Source organism: Neodiprion pinetum, chromosome 1, assembly GCF_021155775.2.
Source record: "Neodiprion pinetum isolate iyNeoPine1 chromosome 1, iyNeoPine1.2, whole genome shotgun sequence".
NCBI lineage: Eukaryota > Metazoa > Arthropoda > Insecta > Hymenoptera > Diprionidae > Neodiprion > Neodiprion pinetum.
The window spans coordinates 31,483,035-31,510,972 of record NC_060232.1 but is presented as its reverse complement, the minus strand read 5'-3'; the positions used below and the strand labels follow the sequence as shown (position 1 = coordinate 31,510,972).

At 45.4% G+C, this 27,938-nt stretch overlaps 2 protein-coding genes across 10 annotated transcripts in view; one reads left to right on the top strand and one right to left on the bottom strand.

The window, feature by feature from the left end:
• The window catches only part of LOC124221205 (segmentation protein Runt), a 40,791-nt gene extending 28,689 nt beyond the window's left edge, over nt 1–12,102 (bottom strand). The window contains exons 1-5 of one of the 3 annotated variants that reach the window (XM_069136815.1): nt 11,217–12,102; nt 10,906–11,033; nt 10,523–10,710; nt 5,986–6,326; nt 4,751–5,019 (exon numbers count right to left, since the gene is read on the bottom strand). The gene's annotated coding sequence lies outside the window, so the exon portion shown is untranslated. Of the gene's footprint in view, nt 1–4,750; nt 5,020–5,985; nt 6,327–10,522; nt 10,711–10,905 lie in introns of all 3 variants that reach the window. The other 2 variants (XM_069136813.1, XM_069136814.1) reach the window with 2 other exon arrangements.
• On the top strand, nt 1–23,622 carry LOC124220740 (runt-related transcription factor 1). 7 transcript variants are annotated; one of them, XM_046630115.2, is made up of 7 exons: nt 1–199; nt 4,853–5,715; nt 6,036–6,266; nt 11,475–11,588; nt 17,441–17,620; nt 21,036–21,302; nt 21,985–23,622. In XM_046630115.2, exons 2-7 carry the CDS (start codon nt 5,418–5,420, stop codon nt 22,320–22,322), a joined length of 1,428 nt encoding a protein of 475 aa, XP_046486071.1. In that variant the 5' UTR covers nt 1–199; nt 4,853–5,417; the 3' UTR covers nt 22,323–23,622. The 7 variants fall into 7 exon arrangements, with proteins under 7 accessions (XP_046486071.1, XP_046486049.1, XP_046486060.1 ...); XM_046630093.2 differs by having other exon boundaries at nt 17,426–17,620; XM_046630104.2 differs by having other exon boundaries at nt 11,475–11,600.
• The last annotated feature ends 4,316 nt before the right edge of the window (nt 23,623–27,938 follow it).

The following is a 27,938-nucleotide window of genomic DNA, read 5'->3' as shown; positions in this document are numbered from 1 at the left end:
AAGTGTGCGCGGATAATCGTGAGGCGGCCGGGGAAGAATATTGCCGAGAGTATACATGGAACAATGTGTTGTATAATTGTATCGCGTGCACGTAAGGGACGTTTTTGGATCGGGGTGGTAAAAATGAGCGAAAAATTCAGTGCCGGGAAACGGATCACGCGTGATCGATGACTTCGTTCGTCACGACGAGCATTTAACGGTAGGACGATAATTGAACTAATTTCGCTGAAACCCTCGATCCTGGAAAAGTAATTAATGATCCTTGTTAATTTGATTACGGTGTGATTTCGACGAATATTTAGTGAAACCCCGTTATTACCTGCACAGAATTAGCTTACACTACTCGCGGATCGCGGATAATTTGGTGATTGTAATTGGGTATCATCGTTCATATAGATGCTCCGGGTTATCATGGTACTGCGTACATTCCCATGAGTAACATTATTCATGGCTATATCTTTCCAAGAATTTACCGTACACGTACATATGAATGCGTGCTAAAAGTATAGTAGACGATGATATCCCAAATATCATGGATCAATACGAGGCATTACGTTTTGTCGAATTCTTATACTTCGCAAGCTTACAGATTCACCCACTAACTAATCACTGTCCTGCAGCGGTTTACCAGTTTATTACATACAGTTGATAGTTTATTCATTAGCTCCACCTTACGTACGTATATTATTTTGCTTGAAAAAAAAAATCATAAAATAACTCGCTGCTAATCTTTTTGTACCCAATAGCAGATGATTAATTGAACAAAAGTGAGGCTGCGCTGTATTGCTGCATCATTGATAAAGCTCTTTGTGATTTATTTAAGGTAGTGAATATTTAAAAGTTGATTCAAGTGAAATAATTTTTTTTTTTTAACTAAAAATACCCGGGCAAATAAGGATATATAAAAATTCCAATGTTCGGAATACCTGAATTATTTACTTCCTATATGGAACTGTGAGGTTGATTGAATTCATCGATAATAAACCTAATTTCCCACAGACCATTCGAATCTCATCAAGCAGACATTGACAGACCGAGTAAAGCGTCATAGCTTATAGTTTACCAATGTAAAGTGATTTCTAGCATGATTTTAACGTCCCGAGGCTGTCGTTCGCTTGCATCTGTTTTCGAAGGGCAGTTGATTGCTGGCTGAACCGGATGGAATGACGAAATGGAATAAAAAAAACTTTGATGAAAATTTAACGTTTTCGGAGCCCCGCACGTTTTCCTTCACTTTCACCCCCATGCATTAATTTTTAAAGTGCAAACGAATCTCGTTAGAAAAATTTCGAAAAATACAAAATAAAAATCCACACTTTTTTAATGGAAAATCTAACCCAGGACGTGATACTGAGAATCAAGTTGATACATGACGTTTAACGTAATTATGCGAAGTTGCACAAGGTCCATGATTTTTGTTCGGGTAAAATTCTTCATTGAACTATAAATTGAAAAATTTGCATTCAAATTTCAGGCAATGATGAGCTCACAAGATTCATTTCCTATGTAACGAAAATAACATTTTACTTTCTAAGAAATCGATCCAAGTATGACTGACACTTAATAATCAAAGGTAAAAAAAAAAAAAAATCGACTGGAATCAATCGGGCGATTCTGAATTCGTAACGTTAGGAGTGTGAACATTGCCTCGAGTAAGTTATAACTTCATGCATTTCGCGGAGGAGTTTCGAATTTCGTAGTATTACCAGTTGTTAACTCGATTCATCAGCCCGCCCCGTTTCCGGTACCGATTAATCCCTTTCCTTCCCGGGATTACTGACCCCCCTCAATCGTAACTGTCTACCATTCCCAGAGCCTCACACTTCTCCGGTTTAAACCCGTCCGGGAGCCGGTTAGCTGCGGCTCACAATCAGTAGTTCGAATTAGATGCATTCCCCAGCCTCGAACCTTCAGGGCGATAACGCGTCGTAACGGCGGCATGCCCGTGAATGAAACGGCACCGAGATAGCCGAATGAAAATCGTTGCAAGCTTCGAAACAAGTGGAAGATTGCATACCCCGTGTGATTTCTTCCCCGGCGAACCGATGCGGTGCACATATCACGCGGTGCTCCACGTTTACCCGAGTGTCTAGTTTCGAGTGCACGATCGGGCGGGTCGTTTCCCCCCGCGTCGAATGTCCGGCACAACGTCACCCCCGCCCTCGCCGCCGCCCGGGTTGTACGAGGCAAAAGGGTTGAAGGTAGGCCAGGGGATAGTCGGGGGATAAAGCGGGGGAGAAAGAGAGACGCGAGGACACGACCCGAGTGTCTCTGGTCTGTCGGAAAGAGCGGCAAAGAGCGAGAGGGAAAGAGAGAGCCGAGGGAGAGCGGGAGAAAGAGGAACGGAAGAGGGAGGGAACGAAAGCGCGTACATATACACGGGTGTCGGTATACGTATACGTGCAGGAGAATCGCTAGTGGGGGCGGGTGTAGAGGGAGTATGGTGGAGGGTGGAGGGTGGAGGGTGGAGGGGGAAAGGATTGCTGCGTGTGTTGGCATGGACCAGTGCGTCAACGACGGTTGCCTAACACGTACGGCCAAATTATTGTTAGTCGCCCGGGCGGCAGGCGCTACGTTTGAACCCATTTCAACTCGTGTCCCGGCATTAACCGCTTTCTGGATCTGGGCAGGAAAGCTCCGCCGGCGGTTTGTCTCATCGAATCGTGCGTTTTTCCTATAATTTTGTGAAACCCCGTATTTTTCGCATCCTCGGTATCCTAATTCGTCCGAAACAGTCGCAGAGACGTTGTGCTGATGTCGCACAATTTTTTTGCTACACCAATCTCACGATTTTATTACACTTCGCACTTTATTACCATGTATACCTGATTTTTCATTTATAATATATGAAATTAATTGTGCAGTGACTGACACGTGAGAACGTTTAAAAAATTCATCCATCGTGATCGTTCTCATCGATCAGTTTCTCGAAGATAATAAAAATTAGCCACTTCTGAAAATATCGTCACAGTCACGTGTTGTTAAAAAATGTTTGTCTCTTTTTTCGAGGAACAAATTCATTACCGCTAGTTATAACTATTACTATAACCCACATAGTTAGGAACGACGCTTCATGGTTGTAAAATATGACGGAATCGCGTATAACACCCCCGTCACAGATAATTGCACGGCATTTATACCGTGAAATTTCTTCACGCATCTTCACAGCTGTACTACTACTCGTAACTCGACTATTCGCTAATTAAATTCTCGACATTCCGGGACGCTGTTTTATCCACGAAATCATCATATCTGGGGCCAATATTATCGCGAGATGATTGTACGACAAGGAGTGTGTCGTTGATACAGGGGTTCGAACCAAGATCAGCGAGTAGCGTCGAAGGGGTTGAAAGATGGTTGAATATAGTAGGAAACTTGCAATTTTATCCACACAACGACACTTATTACATCCGAGGAAACGGCACATGGCCGTCGCAAGAGATTTGAATGCGAAGAAAAGCGAGAATCTTTCTCCCCTCCTGAAAGTTACACGGCCACCTTTTCTTCCGCGATAATACTAAAGTGCCAAGAGCGCGGGCGCGGATCATAACGCTGGACGGATCGCATAAGCGAGAAGATATAAATCGGATCGGAAAACAAACGAGAAAAATAGACGAACGTATTCCTATAGAATTCCATGTTTCCATTTAAAATAAACATACTCGCCTATTATATGTGTGTCACGTTTGTTCAATGCACAATTTGCGGCCGATGTACGTGACGCTTTTCTCGCGTCGTGTTCAAATCCAAACTTGCGGACTTATATAATAATTTTAATGTTTACCGTCGTATCGTCGCCGTCGGACGACAGCCGTACGCACACTTCGTATATCCGTGAAAAATCATCGAAAATACGAGACAAAAAAGTATTCGACCACGTATGAATGAAAATTTCTTCGCAACAAAGAAATGTTTTTTTTCCGCCAAAAACAAATCAAACTTAATTTTTCGAATCGAACCATGTATTTTTTTCGGACTGCTCGACGTGTAGAATTTTTCTGACTACGCAACATTGACGACAGTTTAATTATATTGCCAGAATCGGGTTCGATAATCAAACAACATCGAGTTCGAAGCGGAAATAAAAAAACAAATAATAAAATAATCAGTCGACGCTCAATTTTCAGGGAACAGTTAAACGACAAGGGAGAAACGGGTTTGAAAGAATGTCGAAATCGTGGGGGAGGCAAGGTCAAGTGGCAACGTGGATAAAAATGCCACGTGTAGTCTGACACGCGGTGGTGTCAGTGCGTAACGGGTCGGCCGGGTGGGGTGATACTTTCCCGCGTTCTTTTTTCCCCTATTTTTTCATCCCCACCATCCTCGAGCCGCCCCCTCCGGAGCCCCGCACCACCCGCACCACAGATCCTGTCACGCGGCTGACGCGCGCAAAAATTACTGAATGAACTGTGACGTCAGGAACGCCGCGTGAAAAGTGTGACGCGACGGTGGTGCGGGGACGACGCCTCCACCCCAACACCGACGACGACGTTAACCAGGCATTCCGTCTCCCCCGTCTCCACCTTCGTCTTAACGTCGTGCCGAGATTATCAAGGGGATATAATTAAAGGACAAAGAATTTTGAGGGTGGGATTTCACCCTTAAAAGCGGTGCGATTGGAACGATCGAGATTGTAAGACACAGGAAACCCCGCACAGTTCCGTTTCCGTTGCCGACGGCCGAAAGAACATCCTCTGTTTCGTTGTCTCTCGCATCGTAGGACATAGATTATAAGCACAAGATTTGTTACCTCGTTTGTAAAGCTTGTCGCTGGTCCTCCGAGCTTAGACATCAATTTTCAAGAATACGATAACCGACCATGACTGATCAAATCGTTTCTCTGCATTTTCAGGACACCTGGACCGGTTCGAAGAGCAAGTGACTGTGCGTGCCTCGACGTGGATCTGCACAGCATCGTCAGAAGTGTTGGTTTTCTAGGCTTCTCACGTGGTTCCAAGTACCACAATGTGATCGTACAGTGTCTCGAATCAGTGAGTCTCCTGGACTATAAACCAATATCTGAAAAAGTAGGCATAAATTGAGACAGTGTGCAGAATAACCGTTTATGCGAGGAAACAGGTTCAGTCCAAAACGCGAGTTCTTCAGTGCTTCGTAGCTCGGTAAAAAAAGATGTCCAAACTTCTCGTGAATCGTTCAATAAATCCGTCGACAATCATCCGGGTCAGATGCGACGTGACGACCAAGTCAAAACCTGTGAAATCTCAGCCGTCAATTTGAACGACTGTTTTTTCTGTGAACAAGAATCAAGAAAATCGAAACAAAAAGAAGAAAGAGAAAAAAAAAACTTGGGGAAGATGATAGAGCGGGAATTCTGACTGTTTATCGAGACTCGGATAATCCCCGGAAGAGGCGACGGAAAGGGCGGAAGGATGTTTCACCCGATGTTCTGACTGCCTATGGATATATTCGGTCGTTGCAATAACGTCGGTGTCGGTGCTGGAGTCGGTGGTGGCTGTGGCGGAGGCGGAGGCCGAGGAGAAGGCCGAGTCGGTGCAGGACTGGGGTCAGTTGGCGGAACCGGAAACGGCGGAGGAATGCAGCTGACGGGGGCTTCAGCCCCGGGGGCGGCGGCTTCCCCGGAGTCCGGGGTGTCGCCGCTTGCCGACGCCTACACCAAGATGACCAGCGACATACTCGCGGAACGAACCCTCGGCGATTTTGTCAGCGAACATCCCGGGGAGTTGGTCAGGACGGGTGAGTCGATCCTGGATTTACGTTGGAATTGTCGCTAGGACAGGGAGGCTCGAAAAAATGGAGTTGAACCGGGAAGGAAAATTCATGCAGGGATTCGAATTCGATGAAAACGAATGTTACTTAGAGCTAAACTTGACGGTTTGAATCAGGAACAAAAGTGAAGGTTGTTGTAAAAATTCAAGTACCCAAAAATCAGTTTCTGCACATCAGGAAATGGTCAAAGAGTGAGCTTTGTTTCGATCGAATTATAGAAGAGGATTACAGTGTTACCGGAAATCGTTCAATGACTGCAAATCTATCCATCGCTTCTGTGTTGGCAGGTTCTCCGCACTTCGTGTGTACCGTTCTGCCGGTTCATTGGAGGTCGAATAAGACGCTGCCGGTAGCCTTCAAGGTGGTCGCGCTTGGCGAGGTCGGCGACGGCACCCTGGTTACGGTCCGCGCTGGGAACGACGAAAACTGCTGTGCGGATCTTCGGAATTCGACGGCTCTGATGAAGAACCAAGTTGCCAAGTTCAACGATCTTAGATTCGTTGGTAGAAGCGGAAGGGGTGAGTTACGAACATGAATAATATTCGTCGGATTTGTTGTATTTGTCCTTGGATCTGAAACTGCTTTTGATATGACGATGAAAAATTAGTCAGCCGATATTCGTCGCATCGAAAACGTGCAAACAAGGAAATCCGACAGATGGATGAATAAATATGATATAAGTATGCATTTGCGAAATAATATGTACGTATAAAATGTATATAATATTGTTCGCGTTTGTGAAATTGAATATATATTATACAAATATTATAAATTATTGGCGCAGAGTGAAGAATATTGAGTACGACAAATTATCCCGAAAGTATAATTCAGTAACGAAATTTTATCAAGCATTGCTAACATTCGAATAATTGTCCGAAATTTTTTACCTTTTCATTAATATTTTTTGGATAATTCAAGCCTGTAATAATATGTACGAATGTAGAAACTCTTGATTCGTCAACCATTTATAGCAAATATACGAAAGTACAAGTGATCAAAACTTGCAAGTTTCAAGGTTTCAGCGTCTGACACAGTATATATATATATATATATAATGCAAACCAAATAATTTTGCCAAGAGAAGCAGCAACAGACAATAGACGAAATGTAACCGAGTGGTACAAAGCGTGAATACCGTTGGAGTATCCAAGTTTCTCAAAGAAATCCCCCCCTAGCCGCGGGGCAAATTGTGGGTAATAAATGAGAGGGTATATAACGACGGGATTAATTGCACGACTCAGTTAACGCGTCGTTAACGTTACGCGAAGAACCGCGATCTGCTTAAGGAGCGATTAACAAAGTCCTTAGATAAACGGCGGAGGGGCAGGAGGGAGGGAGGCAGCTAAGCCTAGCGCCGGAAGAGGGACTCCTCGGGTTTCTCTTTCATTCATAAAATTCGAAAGTTCGGAGGGAGAACCCCCGCAGCAAGGCGACTGGCGGAAAGAAGCTCGCACCCTTAAAGAATGCCGGATCCGGACCTACGGAGTTTCGTGAGGCAGGTCGTGGTTGTCTCAAGAAGCCACCCCTATTTTTCCCAGATACTTCTCCTTCCGGGTGAAACGGCTCGCAGCCTCTCGAATGGGGTGGGTAATGGGTTTTATTTGTCGGCATCGCGACGTGGCGTCGTCGCCTTCAACCACCCCGGTATCGTATCTCTGAGGAAAGTGGTTCGGTTTCGAGGAAGGCGGAGGGGGAGGAGAGGCTGAGACGAGCCGAGGCAGAGGGGGCGATATTAATTGAGGTTTTAGTTAGGTTTTAATCAACGTTATTAGCGTCGGTATTTCCGGCCCTGCCGTCGCGTCGCGTCGCTCGCTCACTTTTGGTCCGTTGAATGCCGAGCGCCTGGTCAAATATCAACTGCCGTTAAGGGATGGCACGATCCACGATCGGAGATGAAAACCGGATGAGTTTAATTCGCGTGGGAAAGACTCCGTCGCGCTGATTCTACGTCGGATAAACTTGTACAAATAAAATGTATGTATAAGCTAGATGCAGTCGTTGCATGGACGAAGTTGGGATTAGAAGTGCGAGTGGATCTCACGTTTTCTCGAGGAGTTTCGGTGTGCGGGAATCGGGGCTCTGATGCAAAGCGTTCGTTTCCTAGTCCTCGAGTCCTCAGACCGTTCTCGATCTCGCCACGCTCTCTTATATAAGTGTATAAGCAATTCTCATTCCGAGTGCAGAAAAGTAATTAACAATTCCTAAGACACCCGGGAGGCCCGAGTATAATCGAAATACGAAGACGTAGGTAAGAGCTTCCTCGGCTCGCCCGGGACTTAGTGCCCGCGTTCCTTCGCGAACATCCTTCATCCTAGCTTATGTTAATTCCTCCCTTGAGGAAAACAATTGAGAGCTAATCCGTGACAAATGACTGACGCGTTTCTTAGGGTGATGTCGGAAGTTTGAGTCTATTTTCCACCAATCCTCCCGGGGTCGTAGTAGCTATTTCTCTTATCGGAAATAATCCGAAATTTCTGGGAATATTCTTGAAATACGACGCAATGTGACACCCCCTGAACAAAGTGAAGAGTAAAATTAAATAAAACAGCGACCTCGAATTGAGCGAGAGACGGAATCGAGGGAGTCTGCAAAACCTGCATACAGATTCTGCGTCGTTGCTACGCGAGGGCGTGTGTGTAGCCATTGACTCAACCTGCCGGAGGATCAAAACCCCGCCCGAGAAGTTTGCATTATCGACGGCGAGCTTAACCCTCCCACGTAAGGCTGGCTGTAACGCTGTTCTATCATGGTATAAAGCCTACTTTGAGTAACCGGCAAGGGGGTGGGGAACGGTGCGTTGGGATAGTGGCGAAAGAGACGGGGGCGGAAGAGGGCCGCATTGATATGTCGGTATACCTCCGTAGGTATACCGTGCAAACCACTACCTGCTACCTACCTCACGTTCCAGTTTAATCCCTTTAAGGGGATAGATAACGAGTAGAACACCTGCCGCGCTACTTGTCCCACTCGTGATTGGTGGAAAAAAAAGGCTTTCAACTTTCTACTCACTGCGTGAAAGAATTCGGTTGACAATGATTTTTACAGTTGTTCGCAGAAAAAAGTAAGAAATCAAAATTCAAATGCAACGGTGCCAATGTTTTCTTTTTTTTTTTTTACCCCCGTTCTAAACTGTCAATTCTTTGCGAATAAACGAAAAATGAAAATTAATTAAATTCAACAGCCGAACAGACTCAGCGATTGCTTGTGTTATTATTCATGCAATAAAAATATGATCAATAGACGATCAGAGTCGGGCGGATAGCCGGACCTCGTTTTGATACATCAAATGAATAATGCATGATTATTCGATGCACGCTGGGTAACGTGCCTGCGAAATAATGACGGAGATATATTGAACGCGCTTCCTCCATTCGCTTCGGTGATATTTATAATTGTGTTTTAATGTGGCGGAAAAAATCGGGCACAAATGATAACCGAATACAGAACCTGACGGACGTTGACGCGCGACTCTTCTTGCAGTTGGTGAAAACTCGAGAGCGCCGATACAATCTGGTGTTTCAACTTACGAATGAACGAGGCACGAGTCTATTTTTACTAAAAATTGTTTAGACTCCTGGCACGACTCTTGCCTTCACTTTGTCTCGGTCGTCACTGTAACGATCGGGCTTCGGAGATTTATCTGTTTGACTCTTTCTGCATTGGCTAAGGCTACGCGTCGCCTGATTGATGGCCTCAAGTTATCCTCAAAATTCGAACGATGATGTATCATTCCCAAAACTCGATTTATGGGACGCGGAATTTCCCTAGTTGTCCCGGAATCATCGAGAGAACGCATCTTTTATAAATATAAATTACACGCAACCGAATTCATCGAAACCACGGATGTAAATTATTTTCCATAATTTAGGGAAAAAGTCTATACGGTCCGCATAATCGCAGATGCGCGTTATTACGGCTGGTAGCAGGCTGCTGGCTCGCCCATTTCGGTAGTTTCGGTAGTTTGTCGGTGACTGGCACCGCCAGTGATACCCCGGCATGCCAACGCTTTGGTACAGTTAATGATAGTTTACCGCGACGATTATAATCCATGGTTAAACCTCGAGTTGAACGCGGGATTCGACGGCAGGCACTGCAGGTGCTTCGTTAGTCCAGGACTCCCGGAACTCACAAAAGGGGATCCCGCCTTCCTCGCGAATGTCCTGACGCCAGGACTACCTCGGTTGAAGGGAGAAACGAGGAGAAAAGAGAAATCGGGAAGCGTGAGGTTCCAAGGGGACTGGGAAAGGCTTTCCTTGCGTGGCGAACCGCCGTGTGGCCACGAACTTCAATTCCCCTTTCCTCGACGCCTTCCACCTAACATCTCAGACACCCAACACTTGCCATTATTTCGCTACTTTGGCGAGGCTTCGCTGGCACTTCCGTGCCAAGACGTAGTCGTCACCCGATACCTTTCGCGAGTTGATTACAGTCATTTACCCATCAGGAAAATGTCATTGTAAAGTGAGCATTGGGCGACCCGAGAGGAGACGGGGGTATGGAGGAAAGTAAATAAATTGCGAATCAGGTAGTAGAAAATCGTCGCCTAGAAAAGAAATTCAGGGCTGGAAAATCCGTTTCTTGCTTATTTTTGGCGGAAGAAATTTAACGTGAGTAAATATCAAACGATTTTTTACCGTATGTATATTAAGCAAGACTCGAGTAAGATGTGGTGACTGTTCGCAGAAATATTCATAAAGTTTCAGAAGTTTTTTCCTACTCAATAATCTACAATTTTAACTCAATAAAATTGAATACAAGAATTTCTGGATCTCACCTTTCCAATTTGGATTAGCGGTTACTAACGGAAATGGAATTTGAAACCGTTCGAACATCCGTACCTACTTCATTTTAAAATGATACCTGCAGGCTGCAGCGAAATTCTACGTGAAATTACAGGATCCGTCCGCTTTGAAAATTTCACGAAGAGAACAGGAACGGTTCGCAAAGTGAAAATGTTTTTTTCTAAAAAAAAAAAAAACTTGTCGTTGCGCTTATGCTTAATTGGAAACCGTAAATAAAAATTAGACAGGCGATTGCAGTTTGAGTTTTCACTCTGACTTTGAAATGATTTTGTAGTACTTTATTTATTTATTCATTTATTTCCAACGAGCATTCCAAAACAGGCATTGAAGATGAAAAGACAAAATAACGACTCACCGCTTTGATTCCACTTGAAGATTTGGCTGTCCAATTTTAACCTTCAATCACCTTTCCCTGGAGTGTGTGTCCCGAGCTTGCAAGGCGATCCAAGAAGCTGTTCATATCAGCAGCACCCGCACAACACGCTATCGTGTAAACACAATTGTTGTTAGACTTTTTTGCGTCGTCAAACGTGCAGAAGCAGTTCGCGTGCTGCGGAACTCGGTGGTGGAATGTTGGGTCAGGGTAGTACGTTGCGGTGAACCTCTGCGTGTACCTACTGAGTTTTGCATCGTGCGTGCGGCAACGTATTTTACTATTTTTTATACCTTTTTACCACGACTTCATTTCGCGTTTCACGATTCTTCTTCCCCTCCCGACCCATTCGTCTTCTAAAACGGTCGGCAATTTCCCTTTGCAGGCCTTCTAGCTTCCTCGTGTATTCCGCGTTTAGTCCTCGCGTGATACGATAAAAGTCAAGCTTTACACGCGTTGAAGCACTGAACACATATTATGCACAAATCGTCCAAACGTTGGACATATTTTTTTCCTCAAATAACAGTAATGAAATGTGTATTTTTGTGCAGGGAAAAGTTTCACCTTGACGATAACGGTGTCCACGTCACCTCCGCAGGTCGCCACCTACACGAAAGCCATCAAGGTGACCGTCGATGGTCCGCGAGAGCCGAGATCCAAGACCAGTGAGTATCACTGTAAGCATTTTCATGTTCACTTACTTCGTTACCATAGTAATAGACTCGTCAGGTGCAACAAATGTTTGGCGGACATTGGCGTCAGACAAAGGAAGCAGCACTTAAAGCCACAACCGCCCCTATATTTTAAGAAACTGCGTAGCACTTGAAACGGTATTTAAACAAAGACAAGTTTGAAATATTCACTGCTTGGTCGTCATCGCTCGTAACGGCTTACAAATCCACTTTATGCTGTTTTTTATATTCTAGAAACTAAATTGTTGCTTAATTTGTAATTTATTAAAGGCCAAAAGTCTTTCACCGTAACTGAAAACTACCACTCTGGCAAATAACGCGATCAATTTTCACAACGGTCAGACACGAGAGTAACGAAAATATTTGATGCATGTATGCCGGCGTCTCAGCACCTTGATAACACGATATTCGTTGCACTGTAAATATCAAAAGTAAAAGTATTGCTGTTAGCAATACTTTGTACGGTTACATTCCGATCGACCGACGCGTTTCGTAGCTGAAGCCAGACTGATACAACGGCCATTTGCCATACCTGATCAAAACAGAACCGAAGAAATGTCAACACCAGCTATGTTTGGTTTGAATCGTAGCTCCGATACGTAGGAAGAATATTTTCGTTTGCTTGTAGCTGTATTTCAACTGCTCGGACTGTTACGACAAATTTGTTGCTAGCAGATTGTCGGATGCGAGAATAACGAAATATTGCAACGACTGAAAGCCTATGTGCGGCAAATTTTCTAACGCCGTAAATATAGAGACTACCACTTTTTCCTCGCCTTCGCCATTTATATGTAAACAAAGCCAACGTTACGTCTGCCAAACATTTGGTGCGCCTATTTCGCTGGTTATAATAAAAAAAACGTTCTTGCGCGTGACGTCGTCCGACGGGAAATGGCGAGTCTGTCTTCGTTTCTGACGGTTCTCTATCGACTTTCCGATGCCCTTCAACATCGGTCAAAATTAATCCGTCTACCGTCGGAACAGCTTTTGCTTCGATGTGTAATAATTGAGGCCAATGTATTATTGACACTGCGGCACGAACGCGGGAAGACTCGTTGTGTGCACTTTGGATCACGGATCGGTCGTTTCCATTTTTCACCTTGCCACTCTCGCGTGCTAAACTCGGATCAGCTCCACTTATACAGTCGAGAACCACCCCCTCGAGTATTGCAATTGCACTTGACAATTCCATGTTCCCCATTCACTAACGATTCTCTTTCCTTCGACCGACGTTTGACTGTCGTCGATTGACGATTTCCTGGATGACGTCACGCGCAGGCTAGATTACCTTTGCAGCTTTCTGATCAGCGCTTGAAAGATGACATTTTAAAGCACTGGTTCGTTTCAGAATATTCTCCATGTGTCTCGATTCTACCCCACAGACAATAAATCTTGATCGACAAGGGAAACTACCAATAAGCCATTAAAAATACCTTCTTTCGAGGCGTTGTAGTTGCAGGAGATTAATCCCTCTCCCCTCGAGACCGTTTACACGTTATTGCGAAGTGTAAGATCAGGGAATACCGAAACTCATTTCGGCCGGATATTTATCACGAGATGGAAGTTGGAATTCTGTAAGGAGCTTGCGGTCCGGCTAAGCAATTTCCGGCGCAATTGCTATTATTTATAAGGGCGGCGAGAGCATAACATTGATATAGGACTGCGGTATTCTGCAGAGATAGTGCACCAACCTGTACGAACTTTGGGCCGCACAATTGCAGCTGCCTAACTCTTCCAAGATGTACAATTACGCCGTAAACAAGGTATTCGTATTGCCGTTGAAGTTTGCACGTGCATTGCGGACCTGGCAGGGTGGAAAGATGTTCAATTCTCTATATACGGTTTGTACCGCAGTTGGTCGCAGTTTACACCTCCACGGCCATCGTGCTAACCGACACTTCATCTTGGACGTCGAAACGTTTTTGTCCAAGACATCGCGGACTCCCTGAAATTATCACGTGCATGTAATATTCAAGCAGCCATTGCCTCGTCTTTTAGCAATCGTTTTTTTTTATGTACTAAACGTCGGGGGCATAGCAGGTGTTTTCCGAGGCTTCGCTCGAAATTCCCCGGTTAGTTTTTCAATAAAAATCCATTTGGCAGAGATTCGTGTTGTTTTTCGGTGAGTGCTGGTTTCTTTTACTATCCCGTATATAACCGCCTTCGGTGTACCTACCAAAAATAACTGCACGACTACGACGCTGGTCTTGCTTCGCCTACAGCGTGACCACATCCGCCGCGTTGGCCGCATCTGTGGACCACCCAGCAACCGTAATTCTCCATTATGACACCATTTCGTCAAAACGGTACCAATACCGAAACGATTTTTAATCCCGCGTGTCGAAAATGTCGAGAACTCCGACCGCGAGAGAAGGGACGTTAAGCACGTGTAAGTGAAGCGTGAAAAATTGATCCCGTTCCGCTGTAGCTAATTTTTCTCAAATCGTACTCTCGGTAAATGTCCTCCAGATTTCCGGAAAAATCGAACAGTCGTTTCGAGCGAACGGTTTAAGCAGTCTATTTGTCACGTCCGTTACGATGCAGGATCTTGTTTTGCCTAGTCTGTCGGTGGCTAAAAGGGGTTAAAAATAAACGTTCGTTAACGGCGAGATATCGTCGGCACGTTGCATCTTAAGTTAAAACAAACCAAGTCCTAAAATGGCTAAACTCTAAGCATACGCTTCGTGAGGAGTAAAACAGTCGAGAGAAAGGGAATACAGGGAGACAAGAAATGAAAAAACCGTCAGATGGGGAAAAAACCCGATAGTCAGAGTTAGAGGAGGGTGCGAGGCGAGATGAAAGCCGTCCGGCCCTTGGGTGGCCTTCGGGCGCCTTTGACAAAAAATTGAACCGCCTTATGACCCCACGTAAGTATAACCGAGTAGCTCGCCGTAACTTGGGTAAATTAAGGGGACCGGTATCGGTTAAGTTCGACGGATGGGGGAAAGACTAATCTACTTATGCAGTTGCGCGGTATAATTGCTATGTGGAAAACTTGAATTTTCACGCCGTCGAAGAAAAAATTACATGCGTGAGTAAAGACCTGGATTTTCTGGAAAAGGATTTTGTGACATTGATTAATTATCAGTTGATGGAACTCGAAATAGAGCAGTAAACAAAATTACCACTGTGACTGGAAGAAAATTTTTTTTTGTAAATTTTTTTTCTAACTTTTGAATAAAACATTATGTCAGCGTTTAAAATATAGAACTGTTCACGAGTGACTTCGATGAAAATGCGTGATGAACAGTTTTCTTCTTATTGTTATATTAGACTCAAACCAACACGAGCAACTTGGAAACTCGCAGTAAAATTGATCAATTCAGTGTGCAGGTGAATTTTCATTCATTCGTTTCATTAATCATCGATTGTTGGTGATGAACAAACTGAAACGAAGTTCAGAGGGCTTAGATTTTGACTCCTCAGCGCTGATTGATCGAAAAGTGTATTTTTTGAAAACTAATTCCACGGCAACCGAGGCTGCATTATCACATGCACGTTTGTTAAAATGAACTCAGACTGCCGTTCTTTGAAAAGCAAGAATGACACGTGGCGTTATCATTTATTTATTAGGCACCTAGTTGGGTAGCGAAAGACTGCGGGGTTCGATGTTCGTGCACCGTGTGGCCCGCGAGACGATGTACACGAAACGCCTTCCAAATGACTGTCGTAAATCGTTATAACGTAGTGCTCTGCCGACGAGGAAACCAGGATCTGTATCCGACAATACACGTATCAATTGTTTAGTTGGAGAATAGGTTGATACGGAGGCCCTGCGGCCCCCGTGAATCGGTTCTAAATCACTGATTTTTCTTGGCCCCCGGTTGAGCCGCTGAGGTCGAGGCGGTTTGACAGCACGACGAATGCGTCTTGGCCGCGCCTCAGGGTCGGCGCAAGGGTTGTAATTAATTAAACAAGCAATTCATTAAACATTCAACCCTCGACCCTCCGCCCATCGGTTCGCTGGGAGGGGGAGGGGGGCAAGGAAATTGATTGAGAAGGGTTACTAGGACGCTCTTGGCCAAACTCCGCGGTCAGTAACCTCCTTCCTCGACTTACCCGATCTTCGAATACCCGTTGCCGAATCTGTGCACTCGAAGAACAATAATTCATCGTCGCTCATTTTGGTGATAGGTTTTCGAAAGACTGAACACACACTGTTAAATATCGAGTGCACTGCCATTGATCGATTCGAAAATTCCACGTAAGATAGGGTTTGATTGACGACAAATTGTAGTTTGGATAGGATCGATACCGTACTCTTCTTACAGCGTATCCTCCCTTTTCGATTTAACCTGTTTCTATTGTACACTGATGAGAACGATCTCAATTATTTCTCCTAAATCTTCTCGAAATCGATTTTCGTAGACTCCAGTTTTGCCACACGAAGCCCCAGAAGGCCGAGGGCAGCACGAGTTGTCACGTCGACTGATTCGTCCGCGGTAAAGAGGGTCCAGCCCTTCTCTTCGGTAATTGCGCTATTAATACCGAAGCCAAGTCTGTATTAGCAGTTCTGCCCCGGTCCTCGTCTCCGTCGGCTGTCGTTTCGGCATCGAGGTTGACAATGAATCCGCCGTTTTCCACGCGCTGACAATTCCCGCAATCCGTCGAAACTCGCAATGATTGAGCTTTTTTCACCACGCCTAACGATACGCAGATTCCGCCAAACGGAGGTGCGAGGGTGTTGTTCGAAAAGGATCGTTCACGGCGGCTTGAGGAGGGCTTCCGAACAGCGACACCTAGTGAAATACAACACGCTGTAGGAGCACGCGGCGAGGGTTTGGTGATAAATTTCCCAAACGAATGGGTTAATTTATGAAATGCACCAACCCGGATCCTCGCGTGAGCGGCTTCGTTCAGGTGATCGGCAGGTGCATCGAGGGCCGTCTTGAATCGTCGTTCCGAGTGTTGAAATAATTGAACGGCTACCGTTTAACTCGATCATTTACCCTTCTATCGGTATTCTGACAGGCCATTGTGTCTCCCATTGGCCATCCTCCTCTATTCAGCAAACTACGGTGAATTTCGCGCAGCGAGTTAGAATTAGGGCTTGAATTGGATTATCAGGACGGCAGGCTCTCCCTTCCTCCGACCCCCTGCCTTTCCGTCATCAGCCTGTGTTAGTTTCCCGGTGTCTACCCACACGCCTCCGCGGCTCGCCCAGTGCTCCTCACACATCTTGTATCGCTCGTATACACGTGTAGATACCAACGGCGTGGAGGAGCTTTCGTACCAGGCTGGGTTCGGGCACAGAAGTGGCAAGTGCGAAGGGGTGGTTTCGGCCCTGCAGGGGATAGTCAGCCGCTCGGATGGCACGTCTTTAATTGGGTTGGCGACGCTGTCGGCGAGAAATAAAGTATATCGAATCTTTTACCCCATCCCACGATTCTCTCGTCCACCGGACGTCCAGCCGCGCGGCTGCAGACTGTCTCCTCAAACTGGAGACATTCACTAATGGAGGATCTGTGTTTGTCAAATTGGTAATTGAAAGTACGCACCTATGCTTCGAAATTGTTTCGTCTATTCAGAGCTCACGACGCGTCATGTAATTCGACGTGATCAAGAGTGGCGCATTACAGATCCTCATTGTCACGTTCTCCGCTTTCCGTTTCATCTGCGTTCAGCAAAGCGACGATGTTCACGTTTCGCGTGTGACATTCACCGAACGCACTTTTTCTTCACGTCACCGTACGACGAATTACGTTTTTATTGTATAATTATTTGAGACAAGCGAACTGCAGGAACTTCGTTCCTTTTTAACTTACTTGAACGACCCTCGGTCCAATGGACAGGCGCACGGTTGATCCCAGTGCTGTCACTTCTAGGGCAGCAGCAGCAGTTTCACGCCTTTGCCTTCGCCTCTCAACGCGGAGGACCGTTCTTCGCATCTCCGTTAGTTGATACCTTGCAGACGTTACCCAACCCCCTGCAGCCCTTGTCGAATCCTCTGCAGCCGAGAGACCCGCTGTCGTCCTTCAGGCACGCGATGCCAGCCAACTGCCAGAGTGAGTATATCTGCTCTTTTACACCTTATCTCGTTTCACGTGTCTTTCCTTATATTTTCATATATTTTATATGTAGTTGAAGTGTGCTGTTCCCATTAAAAACTCCCATCGAAGTTTCACTTTTCTGATCGATTGCCAATTCTTGTTCACCAGACGTCAATCGGAATCACTCATGTGCGCAGTGGTACCAATCCACCCTGTCGACCGAGCTCATAAACAACTATTCACTAAATTTTTAGTAAATATTCTACCCGCCCACGGAATCTGAGTTCGCAATCTCTGTACACAGACATGTGGAAATATGCTCGAGTTGAGGTAGAGACTAGAGTGAAAGGCAGGAGAAGCCTGCAGGGCGCGGTTCTAAGCCCCTTCGAAAATCTGCTTTTGTACAACGAATGCGAAAATACCACCGGCCATATTTCAGTGGGAGTATATTCCCATAGCACAGAGGATCATCAGGGTCGGGTTAGGTTCAATTCTCCCGTCTAGGTTAGGCGAGGATAGCCTCGAGACCTAGCTCCTATACGTATACTTCTCCGCAGGAGCAGAAACCACAAGCCTGTTCAAAGCCAGATTAAATATTATATTAAAGGGGTTCGCCAAGGGCATCCTGGGCGTGTGGGGTGGTGGATGGGGGGAGGGGGGGGGGGGGGTGAGTGGGAGCAGTGGCTCCAGGCGGAGAGGCGGGAAAGGGGCGACGAAGGTCCCGGCACTGACTGAAGCCCCGCTTGTTTGTACATTACACCCTATTATACAAGCCTGACTACGAACTTAGGCTAATTCTGAAGGCTTTATAACCTACACCGCGTCCCGCTTTATCGCGGTGATGAAGGCACCTTTCGGTGCTGCGCCCCCGAGTCCCGTATCGTTATCGTCCCTTATTTCGGGGCATCGTTAGCTTTGCCGTTATACGAATAACTGGCCGTGCTGACATTTCTCGTCGAAAGCGTACTCGTTTCATCGGTCGATGCAGCTACGCGGGCTTGCAATTTTTTTCATTGTAATTTCGAAACGATGCGCTGGAACGGTGTGAAAAATATTAAAAATTCTTCGAGGTTTGTACATATTTGCCAATGATTTTTCATTTTCATCTACTTTTAAATGACCCGCTACTTTTCTTCTCCTCCGCACTGGCGGGTCGACGAAGCTCTGGGAGATAAAAGGCTGTGGTTTCTAACCAGGGAGTAAGGATAGAAATATATCGAACGGTATATATGCAACATACCCACCTGTATGTAATACTCTACACACATTTTTGCCTGGGTGAAATACCGAACGGTCTTGGCTTCGAGAGCGGGTTATTAATTTTCTCAGATACGCGAGATCGCCGATAACATCTGCACAGTATCAGTGCCGAAACTCCGATAATGTAAAAATTGAAATGCAAATAAGAACAAAAAAAAAAGAAGAAGAAAGAGAAAAAGAGGGGGAGGGAGAAAGGAGGATAAAAAAAAAACAGCAAAAACCAAGAGGAATATTTCGCTTATTAATTTTTCACCTACGGACTACAGAGAATTCTGCGGAATATTTTAGACACGCGTATCGCATATATAATCTATATTATACACATTAATTTGTTCGAGTACCTCTACGCAGATGCAACGTATAATAATAACGGTAACGCGAATCTGAGAGGAATTGCTTTTTTTCCTTCACGTATAATTACTTCGCAAAATTATTCACGCATCTTTTAATCGTGGTACAAAAGTCGCGATAGTTCGAGAACCTTTCTTTGTTCGATTTACCCGAAGCTAGTACGCGTTGAAAATCCGCAAAACTGAGCGAGGGGCGAAAGCTAGACGGTATTTAGGCTCAGTTTCGGAGCGTGGGCGAAGGTGAAGGTACGAGGTCGTTTATTTGACTTGACTCGACCCGCCGGGTTGACCAACCCTTTGATCTCGGTGCCCACCCTCGAGGGCTGCCCATCCCCGTTCCTCCTTTGCTGCCTTCGCTGACTCGTTGGAAAATCTATCAGTGGTGGGGCCACTCCGTGGAAATATAGACAGGAAAACGGGCTGGTCCAGACGGCGGTATCGAGAGTCAAGGCATACGCAGATCACCGCGGGCGAATCATTTCAATCCACGCGATTCGGTATTTAAATTAAATAACCTACCGTCGAACGAAACTTCCCCTCTCTCTCCCCCTCGCCCCGTTTTCGAATGCCCGATGCACCCTGCACGCGTGGCTTCCAGGACGGTCGTCAAAGACAGCGTAATAACTGTAAAAAAATTATCCTCAATCACGGATTCCGGACCTGTTCGATTCTCGCGACGCGTTTCGCGGATTCTTTCGCGTCCGGGCGAATCGACGACGAGATTTCAAACGGTCGATTTTCAAGTACCGGCTACTCTTTGACCGCGCGAAACGTTTAGTCGAGCTTTCGGCACGGGCACCATAATTAATTAACGCGTGACAAGAACGAGCTGACCGTCATGAGAGAACAGAAATTCCTCGTTATACACAAGCTGGATACTCGGTAGAGGTTTTCCGGAGGGACACCCGCGATGCATAAACTCCAACAGCCGTCCATCAAACGCAAAACTCCCGTCAGGGTGTCGCAGGCCGAAGGAAAACCAAACTCGAATACTTGATCAGGCACTGCTCGTTCCATTCTCGAAATTCAGCAGTTTTTTTCACGCCGTAGTTGTCAGGGTACGAAGTCTTATAATGTCCTGTCATTTTTTAATCGCAAATAAATTTCGCAACTCCTTCCACTCGCAATCAAAACGGTGTGAATTAACATCCGCTATTTTTATTCCTTGCAACTCATTATCGGGCATTGTATCTCAATTCAACAAAAAATCGACAGCAGAGTTCTAAAATTGGATAAGACAAAAAAAAGTGGAGGAATTAATAGAAGCGGATTGTATAAATTTACGATTGGTTTGATTTCGATTATTTTCCCCGCAGTGTCTCTCTCTCTCTCTGCTATCTTTGTGTAACCTGATGTATTTTTAATGTCCGACCCGTTAATCAACGGTCGTTTAGCTTAATCGCTCCTCCTCCCCGCGTCGCGCCTCTTTCTCCATTTAATACCCCCCCGGTCGCTCGCTCAGGCTGACTTTTATTTTTACACCGTTTTTTGTCAGCTGGTTCCGCGCTCTTTTCACGTAACGAGTAGATCGTGGCCGGTGATAAAAGTGAGCGGATGAGCAGCAGCACCGGCACCGAATTAACCCTATCTTTCTCCTCCTCCTCTCTCGTTCCGCCGTCATTTAAACTCTTTTTTTTTCAATTTAACCACCGTTTTACCGCTTCCAGATCAGGTGTGAGCAAAGAATAAAAATTTCCCCACGATAGTCGGGCAGTTTAATAATCTAGTTTTTACATCTTTCAAGAAAGACATACTTAAAAAAAAATGAAGAACGTCAGTCACTCCAAAGTAAAAATAAAAAATACCACACGTGCGCTCAGACATGTCCCAGTTCGGGTTGACGGCAACGAATTCCTGGGGCTACGGCAGCGCCGCAGGTTACGCCGGTTACCTTCCGGGCCCTTTGTCCTCTTGCGCAGCTCAGGCCCCGTTTCCTCCGCCGCCGCCTCCGCCGTCGCTCACCTCGTTCACAGGGACGGCGTCGATGACGACCCCAACGGCTCCCGATTCGACCGCAGGATCAACGGTCGTGGCTGGCGCGACCAGCACGACGCCTCAGCAAGACGCTTTCTCCACCGTCTCGTCTCGTGAGTGTTTAAAAATCTGTCAAGCATTGCAAATTTTCGCTTCAATCTGTTACAGAGCACTTCCCCAACCTCCGCTTATCCACGCTATTTGCGGGGGGTGGTTTACCTTTCCTCACTTGATTTAAAAGTCAACTTTACTGACACGAGAGTTCACGAATAACCAACTTATACGGCTCAAAGACGCTAGTTTCATCTTTACTTCAAACTATAAAATTTGAAAAACGGTTTATGGCAGGTTGTTACGATACCGTTAGTATCATGCGCGAGGAAAATAATTGAGAGATGTTTTCAGGTTCAAAAAACTATCGTATAGTTGCCGTCGGAAGTATAAAAACTTTAATTTCGTCAAGATATTATCTTTTTTCACTACATCTTCCGCAATTTTATTGAGTTTCAATACCGTGTATATAACATACAACTCACAGAGTCCAGTTCGGAAATCAATCATTCTACTTCCAGTGAAAACTACTTATCAAAATAAAATGTATAAATAAAATTCCATGAAAGTGCATCTCAACACTTTCTGTAGAACAATTTTCAAATTTCAAAGATTTCAAACAAAGATGAAACGATAAATAACCTTTCGGCTTATTCAAAGCTGTCCCGAGGATGAAAAGGTCGATCACCCCTCGACTTCCCGCCCTCAAACATGCCGCATGACAATAACGCTGGAATCCCGCAGTGGTTCCAGACACGACGACGCCGAGCCAGCCGGACCCCCTGGACCCGCTGAACACCCTGATGTCGGGCTCGGCGCAGAGGTACCAGGACTACGTGTCGCCGAGGTCCTTGTCGACGGACTCGAGCACCACCGAGAGTCCCGTCCACGAGGAAGGCTTCGGGCAAAATTACGGCAACTACTTTCCCACGCCCGGAGTCCTGCCGAGCATCCTCTACTCCCAGCTGTATACGAACCAGTTTCAAAACTCGGAGAACACGGAGCAGCGGGTCGTCACCGAGAGCTGCAGCGTCAGGCAGGAGGAGGTTCGCCCTGACAACAACGTCTGGAGGCCCTACTAGCCGAAACTTCTACAAGCCGAGGAGTATCGATCGTCTTTGACCGACCGAATTTACAACGGTTGACGTTTGGTTGAATCGCCGAGCGAACGATAAGAGAAGTGGTTTTTTTAGTGTAAAATATGATTCGTTCGAAAGAGGTTTTTGACGGCGTTCCCAAACGCAGAAAAGACAAATCGAACTGTTCATACTCCGTCGGTGTACGAGAATTAGTGAGCGGAGCAATAAACGATGCAATTTCTTGTGTGTGACAAACTGTGGGCATTATAAATAAAAATTAACGAACGGTATGATCGCTGGTATGCCGAATGAAAGTTTAAACATAGGTATTGAATTAAAAAGTGAAAATTATACGTTAAAGCGACAGTGGAGGCGAAGATTAAAAGACGTAAAATGAAAGTGATCGATTCTCCGTTTTGTGCCAAATTTCATGACGGATGTGGTACCTCAACGAATATTAGTTCGGAAATATTTGATTAATAATAATAACAACAACAACAACGGCAACAATTTTACCTGCATAATATTATTACTATTATAATTTAGCGAGAGAGAATGAAATGACAGATAAAGACAGTTAAATGCATATTATACATACATATTATAGTGACGAAAATGTAAATAAATGTAAATATATAATTACATGATAATATCATTGTCTGATAATGCGTCGTCGATTGGATTTCATTCATCCGTGATATGTTATTATGTACTGCGATAATTAATTGTCAAAAGAGGAATCTTCTTTTCGTTGCATAATTACGTTTTCTGTGTTATATATTTAAAATATATCGGGCCCGTATATCGAATGATAGGGAGCACGTGCAATATTGTTCCGCTGTGCCTTCCGGATTGAAAAACCAAGAGTTACGAGTTGTCTGAATAGACGACGTTTGGCAAGCGAAGCAATGTACCATCGGGCATCGGTTACTGTTCTCGGTTCGAATCGTCAATTGCTTGCAGCGAAATGTGCAACAAACGGCCTGCTTACAATAATTAGTTGATATTATTTTTCTCTGTTTAACGTTGTTCTTCCCTTGTTGATCTAGTCACGAATATATCGCTGTTATTTATAGCTATGTAATATTAACCCCTCGTTTGTCTCTAGTGATTTTCACTAAAATCTGATACATTACGTTGAAGCCACTCGATCGGTGATCGATGTTATTTCGCGTCGAAAATAATTTCTCACCCGCATTCGTTACTAACACCAATATGTATTGCCCTAAACGGCGTTGTTTTATCACCGCATGATATACGATGGTTATATTATTATTTCTTACACATATCTACCGACTATTATTGTTATTGTAGTTTTTGACCAAGTCAAATAAAATGTATTTGAAAATAATTACACTCACGCCGAATTCAATCCTCCTCCTCCACCTCCTCTTCATTCGCTGTGCAACCTACACGACAAAATGCAATAGAAATTGAAAAGGAAACGAAGAGAAAAATGGATCGCCCGCAATCTTCGAACATCGTAAGACTTTCGGAACTCAATTTCGTGATCGACACCGAAAACAGGAACCGAGAAGCTATTCTTGGGAAATTTTGAGGAGTGACTGCCGTCTTCGCGGGTACAGGTACGTCGAAAATTATCCATAAATAAACATCACGCAACGATACAGCTTGGGTATTCAAGCCTCGTTGCCCCTTCGAGGGTGCCTCCGTGTTCGAAATTACGTTTGGCCTTTCACTCGACTTGGCGCGAGAATACTAGCTGCCTAAAATTTCCGTCGGCAGGCACGTATGTATGAGCAAAACCAAAATTCTGCAAGAACCGTACGAACTGACGATCGACTGGCTAACCGTCGGAAGCAACGGGGTATAAGCAATGGCACAGTTACTGGCTTTGTGTGCGGCGAAGTACGAGCGGAAACAAGGTGAATCTCGACAAAGGGTGGATGGAGGGTGTAAGTTTATGGAAATTCAGGAAAGATTTAATTAAATTTCGACAGGATCCTCCCCCCCCCCCCCTCCTCCTTCCTCCCGCAGCCGGTGGTTGGCCCCATTAGCATTCGGCATACGCGTTTCCTCCTCGAGCATATAATCATCCGTATACAATATACGTAGACGAGCGCACTTTACCGCGGCCGACGAGGCCTCTGATTAATCTCGCCGCTGACTCCGAGTCGCGTCGGACGAAGCTCCGCGTAAAGGCACAAGCTCCGCAAGCACCGCGATTGCCGGAACACTGCCGGCGCTGATAGACGCAGCGGTGAGCCCCTGTTTATACTCACCTGTGTATAAATACGCGACGTATGCACTGCGGGGTATATTATGGAACTCGGGGGTGGCGGATCCACACCGCCAAATGTTGTGGAGAACAGTTGTTGGCTAGCGTTGGCCACTGTGGCCGGGGACACAGCTCGTTGACTCTACACCGCCGCTGATTTACCGGCCCTGCCGCAGCCTCCCGCCGCTTGTATGTGCAGCGAAAGCCGCGCTGAAACCGGCGGTGAAATTTACTTTTTTTATTTTCAATTTTTCTCCATTTTTATCCATTCTACTCCCATCCAAACTTCAAAGATTTTCGATCTCAGTTTCATGGCCAGGATATAAACAAGTTCGAATGTATTCTACATTTTTTTGTCACCTGCATTTAACAATGAGCTTACACTGGAGGATGATCTTTTTCCATGAGTGAAACAAAATGGAATACAGCCAGGAAAAAGAACGCCTGAGTCGTGCATGATATTACCAATTCACGATAACCTTTGCACTTGAAATGTACTTTGACTACATGATACTAGTTTCACTTGAAAAATTACGATTGTTTCACGAATCAAATATTCTCATGTTGCTGACAAAACAGATATTTTTCAATGATCAATTGTCATTGTAACCGGAATCTCGTCTGCAGTTTAAGTCGTTCTTTTTTTAGAATCATCCAATTAACAAAAATGCAATTATAGCTAAATTAGTGTTACGCTTGATTAAGGGATGCTGGACGAGAGATCTATCAAACTGAATCACAATATGGCTGATTCACGAACCCGGGCTTCAGGCGTAAAAATATCCCTAATCTCGATAATAACTTTCACGAGTGTACATTGCTATGTTAATTCTAATTCAACAGAGGACTCGGGAATTTTTCTCGCCGTACTAGTATTTGGTCAAGCATGATTATCATTGATATCATTGCATGATAAATATAATAATCCTGCACGCGTGTGATATATTTTTATGAAAAAATTTCTGAAGGGGTACGGTAAATTAGTTGAAAAGTTATTAACAACGCTGGCGCGGATGTAGATAACGGTGTTCCGCCAGATTTTATCCAACCGTTGAAAATCGAGTTCGGGGTCAAGCGAAGAAACCAATTTGAAACAGAGCCTGCGTTTTAGGGGGACATATAAAACAGCTGGGCACCGCGGCGCGTGGCCTCGCTTATAATTAACGGAGGCAAGGGTCGGGTTAATAATTATATCCCGGCGCATATACCGCGGGCGGGGAGGAGGACAGCCGAAAGAAACCAGACGGATTTTTGCTATCCCTTGAAAAAATAAATTAATCAAGCGTTGATCCCGCGTGTTTCACGCCTCGATCTCGGTGAAGGTCAACGAAGCTTTTCCGCGTTCACCCGAACGTTCACTCTTTTGCTCAATAATAATCCGTCGGGGTCATCTATTCGTACCGAGATTCATAGCGAAAGGTGCAGGGTTCGTGGGGTTTCAGGTCGCGCCACGTGCTCGATGTATCTTGTCGTACGCATTGAGCACACGTGGCTCGGTGGCTCTTTGAATTGGGGCGAGCTTTCGGAGGGTTGGAGTGAGACCGGATCGCGGGGGCGCCGTAATACGCATCGGACACTGGCCAGTGTCGCCGCCGCCTCGGACTCGCCCCATCCTTTACAGGGGTGGGATGGGGTTGACGTTCCCGCAACGTGCCTGTGCCTATGTCTGTTTCTCCGTCAGCCGGTCCGTCGGCCAAACGAACAACTCCCCCGTGGAAAATCACCCTTTGTCCCGTTCAATGGGAAATTAGTTTTTGCCGATCGATTTCGGGGCGAATTTCATCGGATAAAAGAGATGGTCTCATTATTCGCATGTGTGTGTGTAATGCGCGCACGTGTCGTTCATTTTTTATGAATTACCTACGTTTCAAGAAAGTTTCACACGCGTTCCTCGCCGGATTTTTTTGCGACTTCGTGAATTATTGATACGAGATGAAGAAGTTATAGTTTAACGCCTCGGTGGACGAAAAGTCAGAAAACCACGCAAACGAAGATCTGGAAAGTACGAAATTTTTGTGGTTTGCTATTCTGCTGTTATTCATATATGCCGGGGGTTTTCTGTGAAACTTACCACTACAAGCTCAAAAATGAACTGATGAAAAAATGCAATAAAGTATGAGGAGAATTTGGCAATGACTTTGTCGATTTAACAAAAAGAACAATGACGTACGCAGGCATCTCTTGTTCCAGTCAGCTTTACGCGAGCATCAGATCGAACCAGTGTTCCGTTTTCCGGTACCCGGTGGTGCCGGGAATATTATTACCCAAGGCACAGCTATGTATATTCGACAGAGCGAAAATGGTAGCGTCGGATGCCTCTCCATCGGTTTATTCGGTAGCCAGGGAATCCGAAGTGAAGTCAGTCTCACTGCGTAGGAGCAGGAGCGTTCCAGGTTATACGGGAATAAGTAAGACTTGACGAAGTGTGCCCGCGGGGCTGCTACCCTTGATTACCAAGATCTTCATCTACATGCTAAACACCGCTCGGAGCACTTCGCCTCCCTTTCGCCCCTCCTTTGAACACTCTTGTACTTACGTATGTATCTAGATCTGCGAACCCCACCCTCCCTCCCACCCTTCCTCTTTCCCTTCCACCTTCCATTCTCATTCCTTTGCCCCCGTATGATGTTTGCTTAGATTAAATTAATCGGCCGAGTGAGCCAGGCTCGGTGTTCCAAGAGTCTCGCCTTTGTTTCCACCATTGTTTCTCTTTACTCTTTCGTTATATGTATAGATATAGAAAACATAGGGATGTTTTTCGACGTTTCGTATTCATCGCAACTCGTTATCCAAAATCCGATTCCCACGCTTCGCTGCAATGTCTAAGCTTTTCAAAAGCGTTCAAAATGGGGATGCGGCATTCTCGTCGAATCGTCGATTCGCAGCGACATTACTTTCCTCAGACTCGGCTAATTCCTCCATTCATCGACAACTTTTTACCCACCTTACCCGAAGACTCCAGGTTTTTGCTTTTGCACGGCGCATCGCCGGAGCTTGCGACCCTTCGAAGATGGCAGCCGAGCGCCACCCTTTCTTACGGTAGCAGCGCGGTGAACTAAACATTTCTTAAAACGTTCTTGCCAGACGTCGGAGTAACGACGCCGCGCCCCTTCTTCAAGAAACTTTCCTTACTTTCTTTTCTGACGCCTTTCTTACCGACGCTGAACCGGCTCGACGTCAAAGCTTTGAAAGACCGCGGGTATCCTCAGAAGCGACGCGTTCGTGACGTGCACGTAAAACTACCTGCCGAGTGAAAATCCATTCTCGCAAAATTGGAACAACAATTTACCGTTTTTCAAATACAGTAAAAATCATGGTCATGCTTTGCTGTTGAAATAAAAAAAGACAGTGTTTTGCGATTATTTGACAGACCGGCAAAC

What these genes read in the sequence shown, in the direction of transcription:
- LOC124220740 (XM_046630081.2), top strand. Translation starts at nt 5,418, where the DNA reads ATGGATATATTCGGTCGTTGCAATAACGTCGGTGTCGGTGCTGGAGTC. An exon ending in CGTTGGTAGAAGCGGAAGGG is followed by an intron (nt 6,267 to 11,474) that starts GTGAGTTACGAA and finishes ATTTTTGTGCAG; the next exon opens with GGAAAAGTTTCACCTTGACG. An exon ending in CAAGACCAGTGAGTATCACT is followed by an intron (nt 11,601 to 17,425) that starts GTAAGCATTTTC and finishes GGTTGATCCCAG; the next exon opens with TGCTGTCACTTCTAGGGCAG.